The 21,429-nt window shown below is 32.4% G+C and overlaps 1 protein-coding gene across 1 annotated transcript in view; it reads right to left on the bottom strand.

Moving 5' to 3' along the window:
• Positions 1–21,429, bottom strand: part of LOC120328892 (plexin-A2-like) — a 52,781-nt gene that overhangs the window by 25,270 nt on the left and 6,082 nt on the right. Inside the window, exons 5-12 of the mRNA XM_039395455.2 lie at positions 17,059–17,218; positions 16,179–16,281; positions 15,830–15,947; positions 4,781–4,978; positions 4,129–4,222; positions 3,311–3,522; positions 1,733–1,884; positions 1,119–1,239 (exon numbers count right to left, since the gene is read on the bottom strand). Coding sequence (XP_039251389.2) covers positions 1,119–1,239; positions 1,733–1,884; positions 3,311–3,522; positions 4,129–4,222; positions 4,781–4,978; positions 15,830–15,947; positions 16,179–16,281; positions 17,059–17,218 — 1,158 coding nt within the window. The remainder of the gene's footprint in view (positions 1–1,118; positions 1,240–1,732; positions 1,885–3,310; positions 3,523–4,128; positions 4,223–4,780; positions 4,979–15,829; positions 15,948–16,178; positions 16,282–17,058; positions 17,219–21,429) is intronic.

The raw sequence follows: 21,429 nt of genomic DNA, 5'->3' as shown, positions 1-21,429 counted from the left end.
GCCAAGCTAGCTCATGAAAGGGATTTCAAAGTGATCTTGCGTAATATTTCGGAAAAAAAATCTTCGATAGAAAGTAGGTCACTCTATCTATAAAAACAGCGGTACTTTCATGGTGATTTTGCGTTATTTCCCAAAGAAAAACTGGCCAGAGAAACATGACGTTAACCAATCTCTTAAAAGGGAAGAGGGCGGACTACTTTCAAGCATATTCTTTCGGACGAGGAAGCGTGTTATACTAAAGCGATATCGGTGATGGGTCATGGGGATGTCATTTTGCCCGGGTTTTGTACAAATGTTCCCCCTCCCTAGCTATGGCCGGTAGTAACTAATATCTGCATGTATCAATCGGCGTCTGTTAGATGGAAAAAACAAGTTTGCAAGGCTTGTCTGTTCAGGCGGAAGTGCGCTTCGTTACTGACGCTGGTGGTTGATTGCAGGAAACTTTTATTCCCGGCAAGTGTGCTTATCACGTGTCCTTTGATGAATTCCCTTGTTTTTAACAAGGGTTTAAACGAAACTCCGTTAACGGAAAGACTTCAATTCACAATATTAACGGGAGGAGCGCTTTTTCGAGTATCTATGCTGTTTGAAATGAGTTTAAACGAAAGCTAGGGCACCTAACTAGTTAAAATCAGAAAAAGCACTTTCGCACTTTTTTTTTCGACTGCGAAGCACTTTCGCACTCATAATTTCCTTAGAGTTAACACTGATGAGCGGTATACAGCGGCTAATAATTAACTATGTTCACAGTTCACTAAAATTCCCAAGACTTCCACAGTTTAACAATATGAAAAATGGCTTGTTTCAAAAGCTTATTTACTTCTGCGATCGCCGAGTTTAATTTTCGAGGTAGTTCACAAGATAATGACGACAAATCGTAAAAAAACTAGAAACAACAACTGGCACATTTTTTTCGCTGATGCCATGGAAAAGAAACACCAACCCGGACTTTCGGTGAAGCACACATTACCAGGGTGACAGCATAACCCACATGAGAAATTTCAACCAGATCAGTCCAGCAGTTTAGACGCTACAGCTAAACACACAGACAGACAGAACGACTGAGAATAATTGTCTCCCAGAGCAGAAATCCAATATTCAAGATTTGAAAGCCTTACCTGAACACTGATTGTTTCATACTCAGGTCCTTTACAATCAGGATTATAACTCTTTGTTTGAATACAGAGTTTAACTGGCCCTTTCCCTTCCTTGTCCACTCTGTCGACCTGGCATACTACCCTAAATATTGATAAAAATACTTCAAGATGCTTTTTTCATTGATTGTAGATTTAATGTCACATTATTTAGACTTGTATTAGAATTTTTAAGTCGAATTTCCATGGGTGGAATTTCCAGATACCCGTTTATGTGTTCAGTACTTGACAAAATATGGGGGGATAACATATATGTAATTGGAAAAATAGATGGATGACGTCACCTAACAAATTCCATGTTCCCCAATATACTGAAAGATATATCTCATGCTATCGAGAACAAATTTGGTCAGCTGCAGGTTTAAAGGACTTTGGAGTCCCCAAAATTACACTTTGACATTGCATTTTCTTTATTATTATTTCACCTTTGTACCATTTTGAAATACTAGTACTATAGGTGCTAATTTTATAGGAACATCACCCCATTTGATAGCCAGCAACAAGATTATTTTGATTACCGTATTCAAAAAAAATTCAAAAAAAAATTGAGTCTCCATATAAAGGATTTGATAATTTACCTTTCAGATTCTTTGTAACCTTCACTAATTACTTGGCATGTCTGATTCGCGACCGTGATACCGTTATCCAATTTATCAAATGTTTTTCCAAGGTTTTTTCCCTCGATAGTAATCTTTGTCAATCCGCCAGGTGCTGCCGATTTCGGAGAAAACTGAAAAATATAATAAATAAAGGAATTAAAATGGATGAATATCCACCAGAGCATAAACTTCCTTGTTTATTTTCGCAACAGTAGTTAATCAGCAATAAATTAGCAGCGACATAATATTTGAATTTGGCAGCCTTTCAGTCACTTTTTACAATCTAGAAAAGCATGTCTCAAACTTATTTTGACCTGGAACATTTACGCTTTTTATCTCACCTTGAAACACAAGGAAAATTAGAAGTAAATTGATGGGTGGCTTCCAAAAAATTTAGCCCATGGTAAAATTAAAAAGTTTGCTGTAAACTTGACAATTAAAAATTAGGCCGAGGGTTAACGACATTGAACGTTTAACGAACACCGTATGCTTTCCAGACTGGTACAAAGCCTGTCCGCCCGTATGTCGACAGTTGGGAGACGGCCAAGATCGCCATGACGACCAATTTCGATCCATATTCCGCGGAACGCTCCGAAGAAGCTCACGGAACAGCAGTGAATTCACTTAAATTACTTATAGATGTATTTCGTTCGATGGTTGAAGCATCGGACTAAATATCAGAACATGATTGCAACCTCACACTTCGAATTACTCATGGCAGTGAATTATGTCAGTGTTAATTATGTGCAAGAGAATTATAGACCATGTCTATGGTGGTACACATAAAAGCCGTTCAGTTACAGCTTTCTCCATTTAGCCCATGCATCAGAAAATGAATACTGGATAACTGTGTGGTTCTTCTCCCGGGGCAAAAATAAAAATCCCATCATATCCTATTATCGCAAGAAATTATAGTAAGATGGAAGCGTAATACCAAAAATCATTTATATTGAGAGCGCTGGACACTCCAGCTACAGAATAAAAAGCTTGAATGGCTAATTTATTAATGTTCTTTTACCCACATAACACGAAAAAACACAATAAATGACTCAAAGCATCTGAGAAAGTAAACATTATCAGAATGTACAAAAGTCGTATTGTCAATTCATTCCCACTTTTATCCGGCATATATTATTCAAAATGTGACCAGTTACGACAAAACAAACAAAGTTTATTTGCAGAAATAAAATAAATTTATTTTCTTGCGCAATCAAATATTGTTGATTAGGTAAAAAGTTGGGTGGAATTTTTTTACATTAGACTATAGTATGGAAATAAAAAATGCCATTAATTCTAGTCGGCACAATTTCAATCTGTCTCTTTATTAAGTTTTTGTGTATAAAATGCAAACATGTCTTACCAATTATACAAAACGGGGACAATAAATTTAGTTTGATATTTTTCATAAATATTACAAAAAATGTTTCGCGGGGTGCACACCATAAAAAATTGGCACTTCTATGTGAGCAGCATAATGTCTCCTTGAGGGCCGCATTTGGACCGTGGGCCACAGGTTGCACACCTCTGCCACACTCAATAAAATGTCTTTATACTTACATTAGTAATCTCAGGGTGTTTACAATCTTGAGATGGATTCAGCCATCCTGGATATAAATCTCCTGTATCATTACGACATGTACGTGCCAAACATTCTGAACAAAGGGTGCATTTTGCATTCTTCTCACACCATCCACATTTCAGATCTTCACTGAGTTGTAAACATTTTCCACAATTGTCTCCTTGGCCACGAGAACATCGATACATTGTGACTAAAGAATGATAAAATTAGATAAAATAGTGTTTCCATATTTATTTTAAAGAAAAATTGATAAGCGAAAGAGATTAAAAGGTTGGAAAAATGAATAGTTAATCAAGCAGTTCATTGCACCAGTACCAGATACAAGGACTCCAATGGCAGAGGTAACCATAATAGGCAAGCTTTTTCGTGAAGTATTTACCGGTACATATTACCATCCTGTATTCATGATGATGGCACTATTTCTCTCGTACAAAATTATCTCCCACCGGATTCAAACCCACATGAACAAAATCTTCCACAGCAGTGGGAAAAGTGTTTCTTAAACTTACCACGATGCGCCAACAATCCAGCAAAATAATTTAGTTTTACTCAAATCATCAATTTCCTATCTTGTACCATATTTATGAGAAAATTTATTAGATTAATCTACAAAATTGTGTCAAACTAATAAAGAAACAAATAGACCCCTAGTTTTGAAAATGAAGGTAGTCTTCAAAATAATTCAATTACAATTCTTTACTGTAAGTTCAATTTCAATATTCAGTATTCCAGGTTGAAAAACTGTTTTAAGAGATAACTACCATTTTACAAACATATAAAAACACAGAAAACTAACCATTTAGTTTCTTTGGATTGTCAATAACAAATTTCTTGTTCCAATACAAATCAACTTTCGCATTTGCTTGAAATTTGCCAGCAGGTAAGAATCCCTGAATTAATAAAATCTGGGTTAATTATGAATCACAATAATAAAAAAAAAATACATTTTGACCGTTATTCTGTTATGAATGTTCCTAAAAAATTTAGGGCTACGTCAACAGTTTGGCATGCTTTCATTGGAGTTGGAACTCGGGGAACTCGGGAAGTCTTAATTTGATACATTTCATGGTGATAATCAATGTCCAATTTTTCTACACAAACTGAAAAAGAAGTTTTGAGTCGGCTAAGCCTTCCTAACAGTCTAATAATAAAGGCTTTTTATTATCGAAATTTGATTTTCTCGAGTTCTCAAAGTTGAAATTTTCATCAACGTGAAATTGTAGAGTTAGGAGCAGAAATTGTTTTCAACTCAGTCTGGAGTCTGGATTCAGAGTCAAGATTATCATATAGGTGGAATTGGGAAATGATTATTAATTCACCAGACTCCCCAACACTGGAAAATCGGCAAGCAAAAAATTCTTTTATTAATTACAAAAGCAACATTTTCAAGTTCAAGTTTGTCTCAGAATTCTAAAAAAAATACATTGCGAAAAAGTTTTGTAAAATACCTGAATAGGGCCACAAACAATATCTTCATTATTTCTTGATGCATTTACTGTTTTCTTTACAACACCATCAACACTGAATTGGCAATTGAATTTTGGAAGAGTAAAATCTCGAAGATTTTGAACTCTTAATCGAACGCTTTTTGTTTGACCTTGATGTATATGAGGAGGTTGGACGACACTGACCAGGCGAGGACATTGCTGAAAAAGGTGCGAAGATATATATTAAATTCATTTAGTCTTTAATAGTTAAATCGAATCCAGAATACCGAATCCTATTCTATTTTCATACTTATTCAAATAGTGGGAATTTCTACATTGCTGGATTTAGATGGTAAAAAATTGCAAAAAATTGCAAATGTATTACTTACTATAGATGTGTTATCTATTTGGAAATGTCCTGAACATTAGATTTCATTTGATACTAAACAGGCAGTTCCCAGGACAATAAAATTTAGGAATTTTACAATATTTTTTGCCTTCAATTGTTCCAAATGTATGTAATCCCTAAATACTGATATGCTAAATTAAGACACGCTTTACACACTTTAATAGTAAGCAGTTAAATACAAAATAGACATGAAACGGCGGTAAATCATTATTAATGTAAGTCTGCCGAGTATACTAAAATATACCCACTGAGAATTAATTAGATGCTGAACCAGCGTGTGGCCACTGCAACCTATGCGCCGTTGTAAAATATTAAATTTAACCACTATCAATTAAAATCAACCTTTTATTCTGTGAGAGCAAGACACGTGAAACCAAGTTCCCGTAAACGCGATTTCGTACTTAGTTATTAGGTAATAACATCTGAAGACGAATTCGTTTCAGAACTCACCCAGACTTGGCCCTACTCAAATTCAATACGTCACTATCTTCGCCAGATGCGGCAACTTTTTTCAAAATTCATCGGCGACTAAAATACTACAGACTTCCGATCAAACGTGCGTATCTTGAACGATAGAAATGTTATCATTATCTACCCAGACTTAGCCCTACTCAAATTCAATACGTCACTATCTTTGCCAGATGCGGCAACTTTTTTCAAAATTTATCGGCGACTAAAATACTACGATACAATACACGATCAAACGTGCGTCTATCTTGAACGATAGAAACGGACCGAAAAATATGCAATCTTTTGAGAGTGAAATTTAAATGTGACAGTTGTTCGCGTTTTGCGATATAACTTTGTATTTCGGAAAATGGTATAATAAAATTATTCGTAAATTATATTTGATCTAAGTTAATGGCAAGTAATGTTATAACATTTAACGCCTGGCTTTTGGTTTACGTGCATCATTTTTTTGGGAAAACTCATAGGTCGCGAAAAATCATTAATTTAAAATGAGGCAAGGCACGTCTGTAAACAATTAAAGATTGCTGCATTCAGATTATCGGAATATCACCAGTAAGTCGGCACAAATAACGCTAGCTAGATAGCAAAGAAGGAAAACGCAAAAATGGTGCAATAACGAGTCCTTGCCATGAGGTTATATTACCGACTTCTTGTCCTGAATATGCCGATTGAAATGACAGTGTTTGATGTTTACCGATTTACGGGTTCTTTGCGAGCAGACGCAAGTTTAATTAAACTAGAGAGATTTCCACGCGAGAAAAACGCTCGTCTTTAATTGATAAATTAGAAACCCGAAATTGACGCTTGGCGCCGGAGAGGCGGAAACCGAATCCTGTTATCGGATCCCGTTGGATTCGAATACTTTGGGATTCGAATCCTCCGGATTCGGTATTCTATATTGCCCATCCCTAGTTATAATAGTATAACATGGAGATGGTAAGATTTTACTACAGCATTGTTTACCTGTAGCTACAGCAAACTGTGTGTTTGAATTATTTTTAAGGCGTTTATCAAGTCAACTATTGGATATTGTTAAAAATTAATGACAACAAGGGATAAGTATTTAGAATCAATTTTAATTAGGTAATTAGAAAAGGGAATACAATCCGGGATGACAGTTAATTATGTAATAGCCAAGATTAATTGTAACCGTTACTAACCATCTAAAGTCTAAGACTCTAAACTCACACGCCCTGTTTTATGATTCTTTTATTAGTAATTCAACTATACATAAACTGACAGGTGTAAGCATGTATTTTTTACTGGGATTGAAATGACAATAACTCTTCGAACATCAAAAACAATGGATTCAAACACCATTCAAATACCACCACTATCATTTGGCCATAAACAATGTAAATATGAAAATAAGTACTGTCATAAAGGTTCATAAAGCTCAAATTACAATTGAATAATCAATGAAATGATTGAAATTCCCCACAAGTGTGTGTAATATCGTACAAAAGACATTTCTTAAATTGTTTTCTCTTTTATAACAATTCATGGCCATTGGCTGTGAATACTAATCATATGATATTACCCTTCCAAACATTTTATTTAGAGTATCACACACAGATCACTTGATAAAAACTTATAACTATTTCAGTAATACAGAAGTTTCTATCCACCCACTACTTTTGATATAACATTCCAACTATCCATAATCAAACAGTTTTATATTATAAAACAAATATTGCTACAACAAGTCAAACAATTACTTCCGCTAAAGTGGCGTAATTCAAAGAGTGGTGCAATTCAAATTGACTGCCACACCTTTGTACTATTATCAAATCAGACATACAAAGCATACAAAGACATACAAAGGGAGCATGTAAATTTCCCCCTATCAACAATTGTAAATAGTGAAAAATCACCGTGTTCTTCATCATAATTGTAGAATTAATCACCAGGCCGAATTAATTCTGAAAAAATATTTCCGAATATGGAATTTCAAATACATTTTAAATCGGGGGCAAGTTCATGTGGAAAATGACACAAATCACTATATTAATTTCATGTTGATCATATCTAAAACGACACAAACATAATAGTCATTGACATATTGGTGAATTCGTTACCATTTGAGATATCATACATTGAGATTGAGATCCTTGTTTGACGGCTTAAAATTCTCAATTTTTAAATGTAAATGTTCCAAATTATTCTTAAATTTAATATATTGTATATTATAATAAATTTCGAATTTATTTGAATACTTGATTCGCTTTGGACATCCCTGATAATTACATTAGAAATTTTATAGATGTCCAGTCCAAAAACTGCCCATGCTGACCATTGACCACTAAATCAACAGTTTATTAAATTAGGTAGTAAGATATCAATCGAAGGCCAGTAAATATATGTTTATTAAGGGTTTGCTAATACAAAGCTTTGCTTATGTAAAGCAAACGTGGAACATATTACAAAAATAAAAAATAAATTCATAATCTCTATAAGCCAATTTGATAAATGCTGGTGTTTTGATGTCTTTAACATACTTACCGGTATATCTACAAATCTACAATGTTATAAATTATTATTATGAATTAAAATTCCATCTCTGCCAAAAATTGCAGAAAACTAACTTCAGATATCTGCTTTACATCAGTCAAACAAATTACAGACCACAACAAAGAAATTTCTGAAGACAATCTATTTGAAATCTAGAACTTGTAACCGCATACTTCACATATTTTATCTATATGTAATATATAATATCTATGTTTCTAGAAAGCTGAAAGTGATGAAGATCAAATAAACTGCTAAAAGACTACTTGACTACTTTTACAACTATAATATTTTACCATTATTATTCTGATTACGGATGAAATGTTATAGAATAAAATTTGCGAAAGTGGGATGCAGGACATTTAAACCACTTTTTAAAAAATGTTTTAGGATTTTGTAATTAATATAAAAAAAATAATAAATTCGAGTGGAATTTTCACGATGAACTGCTCGGGTTTATTATCCTGTGTATTAATAGACGTTTTCTTGGTTGCATACTACAATACGAGTATTTATTTCTACACTGATGTTTTACTGGACACTAAGTGGACCTATGGATTGTTTTCCTCATTTGTTTTTTTCATATTGGGGTTTTTGTTGTTTGGGTTATGAAAAACCACTTTCAGGATAGGATAGGATTTATAAATTTATCCTGAGGGAGAGGAAAATCGATTTATTATATGGCGAACCACGGCCTCTCATCTGGTTACCAGTCCATGTCCGGTATGGGATTACCATAGTTAGCCCGTTATTTGTTTTTAGGAAGTATGGACTTTACTCAACAATTATCATCAATTTTCATTTTTAAACATTGAGAGTCCTCAGTATATCATATTTCAATCTAAATCTGGTTTATTTTACTAATTTACAATGTTCAATTCAATGCTTTTAACGATCGGCTAGTTTCACCCTTTGAATTAAAGTCTTTTATATGTCGTATGATATGAAAATACAATAACAGTTGAAAATTTTATTTCGCAATACTATTTAGAATTATTTCAACAGAATTGCAACATCAATATGATTACCATATTACTTCCGCATACCAGAAAAAAATTTCATAATATTTGTTTCGCTCCACTGTCATTGTTAGATTATACATTACGCTCGTAAGGTGTAATCTACATTTTTTATATACGAGGCAATTTGTATCTCATGATTACAGTTGATATCAGAATATTTATGGCGAGAAAAGTACTTTGTATCGAAACGTTTCGTGACGTCAAGGAGTCATAATTAGGGTCTTCACGATAGAGGATCATATTTCGATCTTGGAGAAAGGTCCGTGTATCACATATCGAAAGTATATCTTGTATTAATCGGTTTACTAACCATACCTTGGCCATGCATGATGTATTGATAAATCTGGCTTTAAAAGCCAGATTTATCAATACATCATACATGGCCAACTAAAATGCATCAAATAAATAACAAGGATTGAGTTTCTTATATAATGGTCATGTGCTGAATCAAATACCAGTAATTATAGTATAGTAGTCATGGAAGGATAATACTTAAAACCTTTTGTTTGATTAAAAAGTGTTTCATTAGCTCCTAATTGACATCGATCGTGTTAAGTTTCCCTCAGCAAATAATTATTTATCAGAGAAATGAAAGCCATTCATGTTGTATCATATTCGGTTTCGTAAATTTTGTATTTCAAGAATTATTTTTTCAATTTTCAAGATTTTAAATTCAAGCTTCATTGATAAAGAAACTAATTAATATGGAGTGTTCACAATTTTAAATTCTGTTACAATACAGATTTCTTATGAAGACTGTTCTCAATAGGTGTTATCCAGATTTGTTTTAATTCGAAAAGCATTTGTCCAAGTTCTTTATTTAATTTAATACACCCGTAGCGGCCAACAAACTATATATGGTATCGATAAACTCCCTTCAATTAGCAATTCAAGAAATTTCAAGATATTATGAACGCTCTTTATATTCTCTAGAATAAGTCAACTTTGAAATATATTTTTATATAGAAGTAATAGTAATAATATGTATTGTATTTACCTGAAACAGAATATTAGTTACTGAAAAAGATTACTGTAACATATTATACACAAAATAGAGAAAAAACTAGATTCAAGTTAATAAAAGTAAGAGGAACAAACATTTTGTGATATATCATCATATTCATTTATTGTGATATATAAATAGGCCCATTTTATTGGTAACCAAAATTTTCAAAGCTTAGCTATTATCCACTATAACCGAATAAAAAGAAGTATGGAAAGTCAATCCAGAACATTTATCCTGCCAAAATTCACATGAAAAAATTAAAAATTACGCTTAAACACTTTTTTTCAACATCAAGATTTGTTAAGATAGCATCACATTACATAACAGAGTTTTAAAATATAAAAACTGCAAATGTAAACAATCCCAAAATTTGTACGTTGAATCAGACAGAATATCTCATTATTGATAAAATTTAATGCTTTTGCTGTTAATAAATTATGCACTTGAGAGCTGTTATTGTTTTAGTTATTTTTAGTCTGGATAACATGACGTAATCCTCTTTTATGAAGTGTGTTCAGTGTAATCTCCTTTGGAATGAAGCTCACTCGAACGTTTGTGGTTTTGCAATGTTTGTTCAGTACTTCACAGTTCAAAACACTCTCATAATTTGAAAGTGCAATTTGCTGACGAGCATGATATCATAATTACAATGAATATAATATCAGAATCAGAAAGTTGGAAATAATGATAGCTAATTTCTGGTATATATTTTAAGTGATTTTTTATAAACCGATTATTTACGGCTTTTGATGAAGGCAATGCACAAGAAGGAACTGATATATAATGATTCGTAGCAAGATTTTTCCAGTTTCGCATTGCGTACCTAATTCATTACACCCCTGATGAGATGAAGGTCATGAAATTTAAACTCAATATGAATAACCTACGATACCAACACAGTTAGCTCTAACGCTTCAACTATTAGGCCATTGTGCCAACTGCCCACAAATAAATAAGCAAGAATTTCAATAAAGTGAAATACACAATCTCAAGCCTTTTAAAATATATGTCATGTTTAAAAATCCCTGAATTTGCCTTTGTTACTGTTAGTGTTTTACAGGTTACAGATATTCAAATAGGAAATATTCATACTTTAATAATTCAAATTGTCATTTTTCATTTTATTATGGAGTGTTGATGTTGGAGTATTATTAAAATGAAATGTAAGAGTTAAGAGTCTGGGATATGAGATATAAGTACTATGTACAATTTTTAGCAAATGCATATTTTTTATGATTTCTATCTTCAAATGTAATGATAATAGATGATATATAGATGATGTATAGATTTTCTAATGTTTTACAAATTTTCAGCACTTTTAAAAACAATATGCAAAACCAAGAGTAAGCATTCCTGCATAATACCGAACATAGCAGAAACAGATTGGAATGTACACCATCAAAGGCACTTCAAGATGCAAATGGGATACATAACATGACACTGTCGCTCGAGTGTTTCTTTGTATATATAACGGCGGTTGCATCCGACAGCGTGCGAAACTTTAGCGTTAACAAATGTGAAGCGGAACAAGAGAAGTGTGAAAACAAATCATCTGTGCAAACGTGAAAAATGAGATTTAGAATGATCCCTCTTATTTTGGGTTTTCCTAAAACTAGAAATGTATCACTATCAAGCATGTGCGATCAAATTTGTTGAGTGAAATTTAACGCTGGTTGGTGTACTGTAAACTGAGACGGTTAAAAATCAACTTTCCGGATGTGTGTTATTTTGGTCATTAAAATTAGTTCAGGTAGTCAGATATCAAATTTGAAAGAAAATATGATTTGCTAACTTAGTATTTCATTTCCTACAAGATGAGAAATGTTATACAAAGGCGCATATATGATTAGGGGCATAACTTTGTGAGTTAATAAAGTAGTTTACCGTACATAGTAGCATAATCCATCGTTATTAAATTATATAGAATATTAATACTGGTGATTATCGCATATCATTCATTACTACATCAGAATAAAATATTTTGCAGTAAACCACATTACCGGTAAATGCTTCAAAAAAAAAACTTTTTATGGAACTGACTGTCATCCTTTATAAAATTACCAATGAACCAGAATGTTATAAAAAAACAACTGTGATTTAAGGGTGCTGCACACTAACATAAATATATTTCTGAACCCTTCAGCTTTATCTGGCCGAGTTGAATATGATCTAATAGGTCACACAGAATGGTCATGTTCATTCTTGTTACAGCATACCAGCAGTATATACATACAGATCCACTGGCACAACAACATAAATGAAGGATAAATACAGTTGTTAGTCTCCCTTAACCCTGACTAAATAGTGACATAAAAAGCTTCCAAAAATTTTACGACTGGCAAAGCATGATCAGTCTTAAATAAACTACAACTCTAACATTGTTTTACCAATTCAATAATGATCATCCCTAGTTCATGACCTTTGACATAAACTTTACAACACAATAATGTTTGATTCTTTAATTTTACAAATCCCATGAGATTCAAACTTTATAATCTTAATCCCTGGGAGATGTCATTACTAATTCAATTCTGAGAAAACATTTATTGATTAAAACTTTGTGCTCATTAAAAGAATGTTTACAAGATTACTATGGATTGAAAACGGAGGTTGTAGATATAAGAAGATTTTTGATGGAAATAAGAATAAAGAGTTTTGAATTTATGACTCAACGACAATATACTGTATATAGCATTAACTTGTGAGTAGAAGGGTCAAAGACAAAAGTGAAGTGTTGGAAATTCTGCAATAATCCCAATATGTTTGGAAATGTAAAAAAGCTATCAGAAGTTGCTAAAGACACTTATTTACTATTTACTAACTATAGCATTGCTTACATTCCCAAATTATGCAAATCTCCCAAACTAATGTCTGAATACATTATTTTTCAAATTTATTTTAGTTTTTAGTTTTTGTATAAACAAATTTCAAAATTAATAATATCTGAAAACAATTTGATTTAACAATTCCCAACAGTAAAATTTTGTAATTTTCCAATAAATTTCATGGTCTATGTTAAATTTTAGAGATTAAAAATCTTCATGCAATGATTGTATTGCAGACCAGATATTTTCAACAACCCCTCCCTCCTACCTAATGCTGATCATACACCTTATTCAAGAGTGAGAAAATAAAATAAGCTCCCAATGTTGGTAAGATTCAATGTCCAATATGACGTAGTTGCTCTAGATTTTTGAAAAGAGATGTAGAGAACTATCAACATTCAGCAACCTTTCATGGTTTTTATATGTGAATCCAATTAACATTGATTATTTGTCTCAAGTGCTGTTCACCTTTGTCACAGCTTTTGGCACAACAGTGCAAATGACATAAGCACAAATACTTGTGAAATTTTATACAAAAGTGCATATTTCGCCAAAAAAAGGGTATACCGGTACGAAGTACTTATATAGACAGAAAGATATAATAAAAAATAAAAAAAATTAGGAACAAATGTGAATTTAAAATACAAAAATCTGGAGAACAAGCAAAACCTTAAAAAAAAATTTTGAATTGAAAAAAAACATCTGTTCGCCCACCAACACACTAACACAAAGAACTGAATAAAAAAAAAAAAACTAGACAAAGGAGGCTGAGGTTAGAAATTAACAAATAAATAATAACATGAATGTATTGATTTACTATTGAACATTCGGGCTGTTGTACTTTCAAAACCCTACCCTAAGCTACTGATGGCCAATATCAAATCAATATTATAAAAAAAAATATGTTTTTTTCAATATAGTTTGAATAAAAGTATTAGAAAAAGTGTAATTTATTAAAAGAATTTGACCCAAATCCAAGTCCATGCAACTGAATTCACTGGACTAGTAAATGAACACGAATTTTTCATTTAATTAAGCCGCTTGTCATCTTTCCAAATCCGCACGAATTTTGAAACCTTATCCCATTACACTGAAACTTAGTTTTGAAACAGCATTGAATTGTTTACGAGTATTACTCTGAACTTTAGCGCCATTTCAAATTGAAATGAGGACCAATATTGATTAAATCAACAAACAAAAAAATATCATGTCACAGAGTTCAGATGACGATTATCTCTGAGTATAGACAAAACAAATACCACAGAAGACTATGGGGATTTCTGAATACCATTGTCAAATAACAAATAGATAGTCTGGTAGCATGGCAAAATTGGCGCCTTGGAACCTCCTTTGTGTCTGATCTGCTATTCAATAACATATAGAAAATTGTGTGCAAACATTGTTACAATTGAGAATCACTCACAATATGAATACATTGTTATAATATTGAAGTTCACACAAAGCAATGTTACAGAATAAAATATGGAGAAACCTACTTTCCAATTTGATTCTTGATTTGAAAAATTATCATTTCAAGCAATTTGAAATCTCACAATATGACAAAGAGGCCTTCTGCTATTTATCTTAACTATTCATTGAATATTCATCTACTTATTGTGTGTTCTTTGTTGATCATGACTCAATTTGAAATACCGGTATATTCCATATTCCATGTGTTGAAAATATAATTTCGAACTGTATTCGGAATATTAGATTACTGGTTTCAGCCATCCCGCATGTTACAATGTAACAACGTAATAAAATTTTTAGGCGGATTATCTAAAGTTGCAAATTCAATACACTAATATTGTTCCATAGACAGACAGACAGGCTTAAAAAATTTTTTTCAAAGAATGTTGTCTATGAAAGATTATCACACATAGCTACACAATAATCAGGCGGCACCTCAAGAATGTATGTCCCGAGGTTAAACACATAGCAGTCTTATCTGATTGAATTACAATACATCATTGTTTCCAACCAGACGTGATGACGCAATACACAATATGTAACATAGTTTGGAAGTTTGCTTATTATCACATCATCTAATTCAAAAACCCACCTACTTGAAACTATAATCGCAAATATGATATCAATGGCGCAGTTGTTAATTAATCCAAACATACAACGGACCAGACTAACTATTTGAAACCTGTTTAGAGCAGGACAAATAGTGTCAGTGGGTATTTCAAGATCAGAATAAAATATTAAGGTTTACCTTACAATTTGAGATAATAAAAGTCATTTTTCAACAAGCCCATGCATCTGGAACAAATAACTGCTAACTATTGCCATACCAAACATGAACTGGACATCGAATGGGAGTCCTTGGTTCATTGTTCTATTAAACTGTCTTATCTGGTTTTCCCCTCAAATGAGATAAAATCAAATTCTTCAAGGAATATTATTACAAAATTGATTTGATTTGACCCAGAACAATATCTATTATCAGTCTTACTGCCAAAATCTGACAACCATTCTAACCAAAGCATATTATTGAATCATGTGCTTTGTTCTTACTAACATTTGTTAAAACAGTTATCATGCACAACAATATTTTAGTACAGAGAAATACGTAAACTGCATTAATATTACTACAGTATTTAGCAACTCAAATTAACAATTTGAAACAAATATGACAATGTCAGATGTTGAACTTGGCCCCACCTACCAAAAAAGTGAGCTTGTCAAAGAGTTAACTATTTTTCTTCAACAACTAAAAATTAATGAAAATCTAATTGTTTGGGTTCCAACATAATTATAAAGTATCAAAAAATTTCAAGGCACTAATCTGGAATTGAAACACAGTGAAGGATTCAGAAATCTTACCTCATCTCTGAAAACATCTCCTGGAAAACTTCTGCATGAATTTCCATTTTGTCTGCATTGATTGTCATTTGTACACCAATGACACTGGAACTCTGGTGAACTCAGGCATGGAAGACAACTAAATGTAAATATATGAGAGTAATAAACTCATGTTTAAGTGTAACTTTGAGTTGAAACAATAAAACTTTGAAATATGACCGATTACTTAAAAAGTGCACCGAGAAATACCAATCCCTATTTTTTTTAAATACTCTGAATTAAACTAACTAATGTTGAGTGGTAAAATAAATTCAAACTCGAGTAGAATTGTAAAAACCATTTGATTTTATATTGATAAGTTATTACTCACGATCTGAAGTTCTTGCAGTCATAAAATACTATTTCCGTGCTTGCGATGTTGGTCGGCTCCAAATTTTCTTTTTCAAAATACAGTGATAATGGCACACTGACTTCTGTGATATGAAATGAGAAAATTTTCATATAAATTACATGATCATATATGGCAAATTAATACCAATGATACACTTGTATGATATAGTAAAATATTAAAAAAAAATGTGATTATTAACTTACCGTACTAAAAGAAAGCGATGCTATGGATATAGGCACAAAAGACGGAACAAAATTAAGTAGTACGGGTATTTTAACTTTTACTGTAGACTACCAGTACCATAGTCTTTCAAATTTCGCCTGACCACCAGATGGCAATGATTGCGAACGTGGAACCACCAAAAGGTGTAATTTCTAATTTTGATGATGTCATCGCCATCACACATAAAAAACGAGTCCCTTAGATCCCACAGGAATTTTAGAAATAAACAAGGTAATAGCCTTCTAGCGAAAACATTAATTCAAAGCAATGGGTCCAGTAATCATTTTTTCATACAACAAGACAAGTGAAAAACACCAACAAGAACAACAATAACATAATAATAAAACGATCCATAGGTTGACTTCGTGTCCAATAACCTGAAAATACGACTCTTTTAATTCTGAGAGTAGAGACACAATTATGACTGGCTATATAGGACATTCAGTCAAGGCATCATTGTTTATGCACCAAAACCAACTTGCATATTACATTATCTGAATATGGATATATTACATATAATTTTCTCTTGTATTTTAGGGTTAATATGTTAAATTTGGAAACGTGTTTACTCATGCTTACATTTAAATATATTATTAACCAGATATAAATCTACATTTTTTGCTTCAATCTAACTTACCTTTCCCATTCAACTTTGGAACTTCTGATCTAGGTGGTGACATGCAAGTTATAGAGCTTCCTAGATGTCTTGCATTGGTTTTCGATCTTCCTCCACCAAACACACAAGTATAACGACCAGCAGACCTTGGTTCAGGGATATTTGCAATGGTGACTTTGATCTGAAAACAAGAAAAAAACCTTAAATGGAAAATCATTGAGTGGTTCAAATGTCTTACAATAAATTTCCATAATTTTTATTCTGCAATATTTTGTCTGATCGAAATCAGACAAGCTTATGAGTTGAGTTCGCAATAAGTAGGCTTATAATCAGAACCTCAGGTTTTCGTAAATTTCTTGAATAGTTAAGTTTAATAGAACATAGAATATTTCTGCTTCACATTTTTTTAAAACTATGAACTACAGCGCTTGCCATCTCTAATGAATGATGATCCTAACGGTGGTTACAAAATGTTAAAATCCTCTCAAAAGAAGTTTTATACTAGTTGTATAAATGGAAAATCATGATTAACATTTCAATATGAAATCACCAAATTCTTTTTCCAAATATTCTGATTCAAACCAGACAGCAGATGATTTATGGCATGTTGATATAGCCTTTGTGAATTACTTTAATAAGGAATTTTATTTGAACTAATACTTGTACATTTCTAGAAATATACCCGAATTTTATTTTATAAAATTATGTCTCAATTACTATTTTATTTCGCATTTAAGTGAATTTTACTATATTAAAATATATACCAATTTTGTTGTAAATTACAACTTGTAATGTAACAACTCTGAACTAAATAAATATCAGAGTAAAAAGATTCAAACAGTGCACCGCTTATAATATCTAAGTTTAGAACATTGTTAAATAATACTTAAATAAGTTATTACAGCACTCAGTGAAATTGTGAAAATTCCTCAAATAATGTAAACTATGTATACAAAGGATGGTCGGATGCATCCTTGTGTGATTCTCATTGTACTAGTCAACTGAGTCAATATATTTTCTATTGTATGCTCTTCGCAGAAAATCTCAATCATTTTCATTCCAAGTAAAAATTATTTATATAATTCCAATAAAAATGTTTAGATAATGAATAATAAAACATAAACAAAGTGTGACAAAAGCAAAGAATTTTTTTGAAATTGGCTTTCTTAAAGGTTATCAAAATAGAAGGGGAACACTGAAAAAATACATGTTTGCACATGCCCAATAGCATACATTCCAGACAAGATTAGATGAGACCTGACTAAGGAGATGATAAGGGTAATCATTATGGCTTTGTTATGGCCACTTCCCCTTTCAAAGAATGTGAAAATATACAATATACGGTGAGTGTGAGGGGATGGAACTAAATTTATTAAAAAATGTACAAGAAGAATATCACTTCTTGCGAGGGATAAACACTGTTATTCATACGAGAATACATTTTTGAATGGTATCTATCTCAAATAATAAATTAATAGTCAAAATACTATCGAATTTCAGTAAGCAAACAGTGAACTTTACATCTCATCGGTGCTTTAAGCTTATTAATTATACTGCCAACACAATAATCCTGGCAGATTTGAATATGGTAGTTACGGTAAGTAAAGGCTGATACAAATTAAGACCACTCCGTAATAAAAAAAAAACTGCTGTTTTGTTTCAGATTTCATAAATGAACATATCAATATTTCTAAATGAACTTTTTTTTTTCAAAAACAAAAAGTTTCTTTTAGCATAGCAGGGGCTTCAAAATTATCGAATATTCCTAGAGGTGGGGCCATTGTTGGAGCTAAATTGTTACTGTACTTGGCATTGGTGTAATCAAAATAGAAAGTAATCTCAAGGAGTAATTTATACAATCATTGAAATATCTTGTAAACATAACACAGATAAGCTGGTAATCTACTTGACCTTGAGAACATTCCAACTTGTCAGCAAAAAAAACTTCAAGTTGGCAATGTACCGTATACATAATGTACTTGCAAATCGGTGTGTGAATGAATACAAAGTGAGTAGAAATTATTGTCATAATTACACCACTTTTGGGTCTAAGAAGTTGAAGAACTTTAGTCCAAAATTAAAAAAAAAAAAAAAAATTGGCTACTTAGTACCATAAGTAGCAATTCGTAAGTGATTCTAAATGTAGGCACGCATAATGAGCTTTCCTGAATATATTATCCATATGCTGTAGAGTTTGGGAAAACCAACAAATGACTTCACACCCCAGGTTGTAAAAAAAAATTTATTCTGATTAAGAAAATCAAATTCTCTCTAGCCTCTCTATATTAATAGACCATTAAGATTAAGAATACTTAGTAAACTTAATGAAGTTTTTGAGTTTCTGTGGAAAATTATTTTGACTTCTATTATCACCATTGAAAGTCTAAAATTCTGATTCCTGGCACCAAGGATTTTAAAATTCCGACTTGATGACTGTTGAAACATGTTGTAACAACCACACTACAGCCCTACTTTATATGATGGTTTTTATTACTGCAAAAGTGATAAAATTTCAGCAATTCACAATTTTAAGGAAACAAATAGCTACAATTTTCACATTCAATAAATAATATAATGAGAAAAAGCCAGTATAAAAAGGTATTATAATATCGAATAATAATGCTCATTTCAAATCACTATGATAACTATAACTCATTACTATTATGATCAATTTTCTGAATTGTATATTCGTTCTTTTCATTGTCATAAATTGTAATTTAGTTTAAATTTAGGCCATTCTTGTTCATAGCATGTGGACGAAAAGGATATGTCCAGATAGAGGCATATTCGATCTCTGGACACAAACAGAATTATAAACCATTGAAAATGAGTATTTTCGACAGTAAAAATACATTCAAATCGACTTGGCATTTATTGTCCTGTAATGAATTCAGCATTCGGGCGAGTGTCAATCACCCACAAACGATGATAAAAGTATCCCGGCGTGTTAAATCGTGGCATATCAACTAAACACTTGGGCACAAGGGCAGCGACGCGTGGCCAATTTGACCGCGGAATTTCGTTCCGTCCGGATGTGTACGCTTTCCCGTAACACGAAAACAAGCTCATAACATGATCCTCGTCAACATTTTGCCGTTTTATTCGACATAGGACACGCGACGTCATGGTCTTTCACTGGTTTAAAGAATGCCGAAATTACGTATTCCGGAAGATGTAACTTATCGGCACGATACTATAAAAATATCATATTTATTTCATAAAAAAATGTATACGTTTGAATCTGGTAATGCCAAACTTTAATATGTAATTTCTGTTCGTGAAGTTTTAGGCGAATTTTAGTTTGAAGCGGTTACATTTTTGGTGTCTGTTTCACTATACATCGCATTTCCCGATATCAGATTTAAATACAGCCGAGGCGGTTTCTGATGGGCGGCCAACTTCACCAATCGGCAATAAACAGCGCAAGTAATGAGGAATGTCGGGTATATGTTTGTTTCTAATAATGCCACACTTTAATATGTACCGGTAATTTCTGTTCGTGAATTCTTAGGTGAATTTTACTTTGAAGCGGTTACATTTTTGGTGTCTGCTTAACTATACAGAGCATTTCCCGATACCAGATTTAAATAGAACCATGGCGGTTTCTGACGGGCGGCCACTTCACCAATCGCCGATAAACAGCGCAAGTAATAATTAATATCGGGTTGTAAAAGCAGAAGATCGGTGTCAATTTAGACTCCATTCTGATGTTCATCTACTAGTAGTAACATATTCTATTGCAATAAAACAGTCCAATCATTTAATCGGCTATATAACGCCAAGTTTAATATGTTACTCCTGATATATTTCAATAAACAGGGCGTTTACATTGAAGTGGGAAATTTTCTTACAGTCAAGTAGCCTATCTTATGTGTTTGTTTGTTATGAGTGGCATATTTGTTTCTCGCCGCAGGCATGAAACGTGACACCTGACGTGGCTGAGGCATCTTCTATCGCATATTAAAATTGTTGCTTTATTAGTTCAAGCATGGCACAATATGAATAGAATGATTTGCACAACAAAGGCCCGTGATAAGACGAACATAATTAAACATTTTTAAACTTGGTAATAAACTTGAAGAATTTCTAAATATGATTACTTATGAAGCATAACATTGGCGGCTACACCAAGATATGTGAAAATAAATAAGTTTGCCCTAGTTTCAGAATATTCTAAGTATTATTAAAATAGATATGATTATTACATATGAATTATAAGTTATTGACTTTTATCGTATTTTATTTCTAGACATAACGTTATAAACTATTATGCTCATCCTAAAAATTGTCACATTTCAAATGAAATCGCTATTTCAATTTAAAATACATACTGGCCGATCGTCATGAGACATGTTTTAGGATTGTTCCATGCATGACTCGGTATTAACTGGT

This window comes from Styela clava, chromosome 7, assembly GCF_964204865.1.
Source record: "Styela clava chromosome 7, kaStyClav1.hap1.2, whole genome shotgun sequence".
NCBI lineage: Eukaryota > Metazoa > Chordata > Ascidiacea > Stolidobranchia > Styelidae > Styela > Styela clava.
The sequence above is the reverse complement of the archived record's forward strand: the minus strand, read 5'-3'. Positions and strand labels throughout refer to the sequence as shown.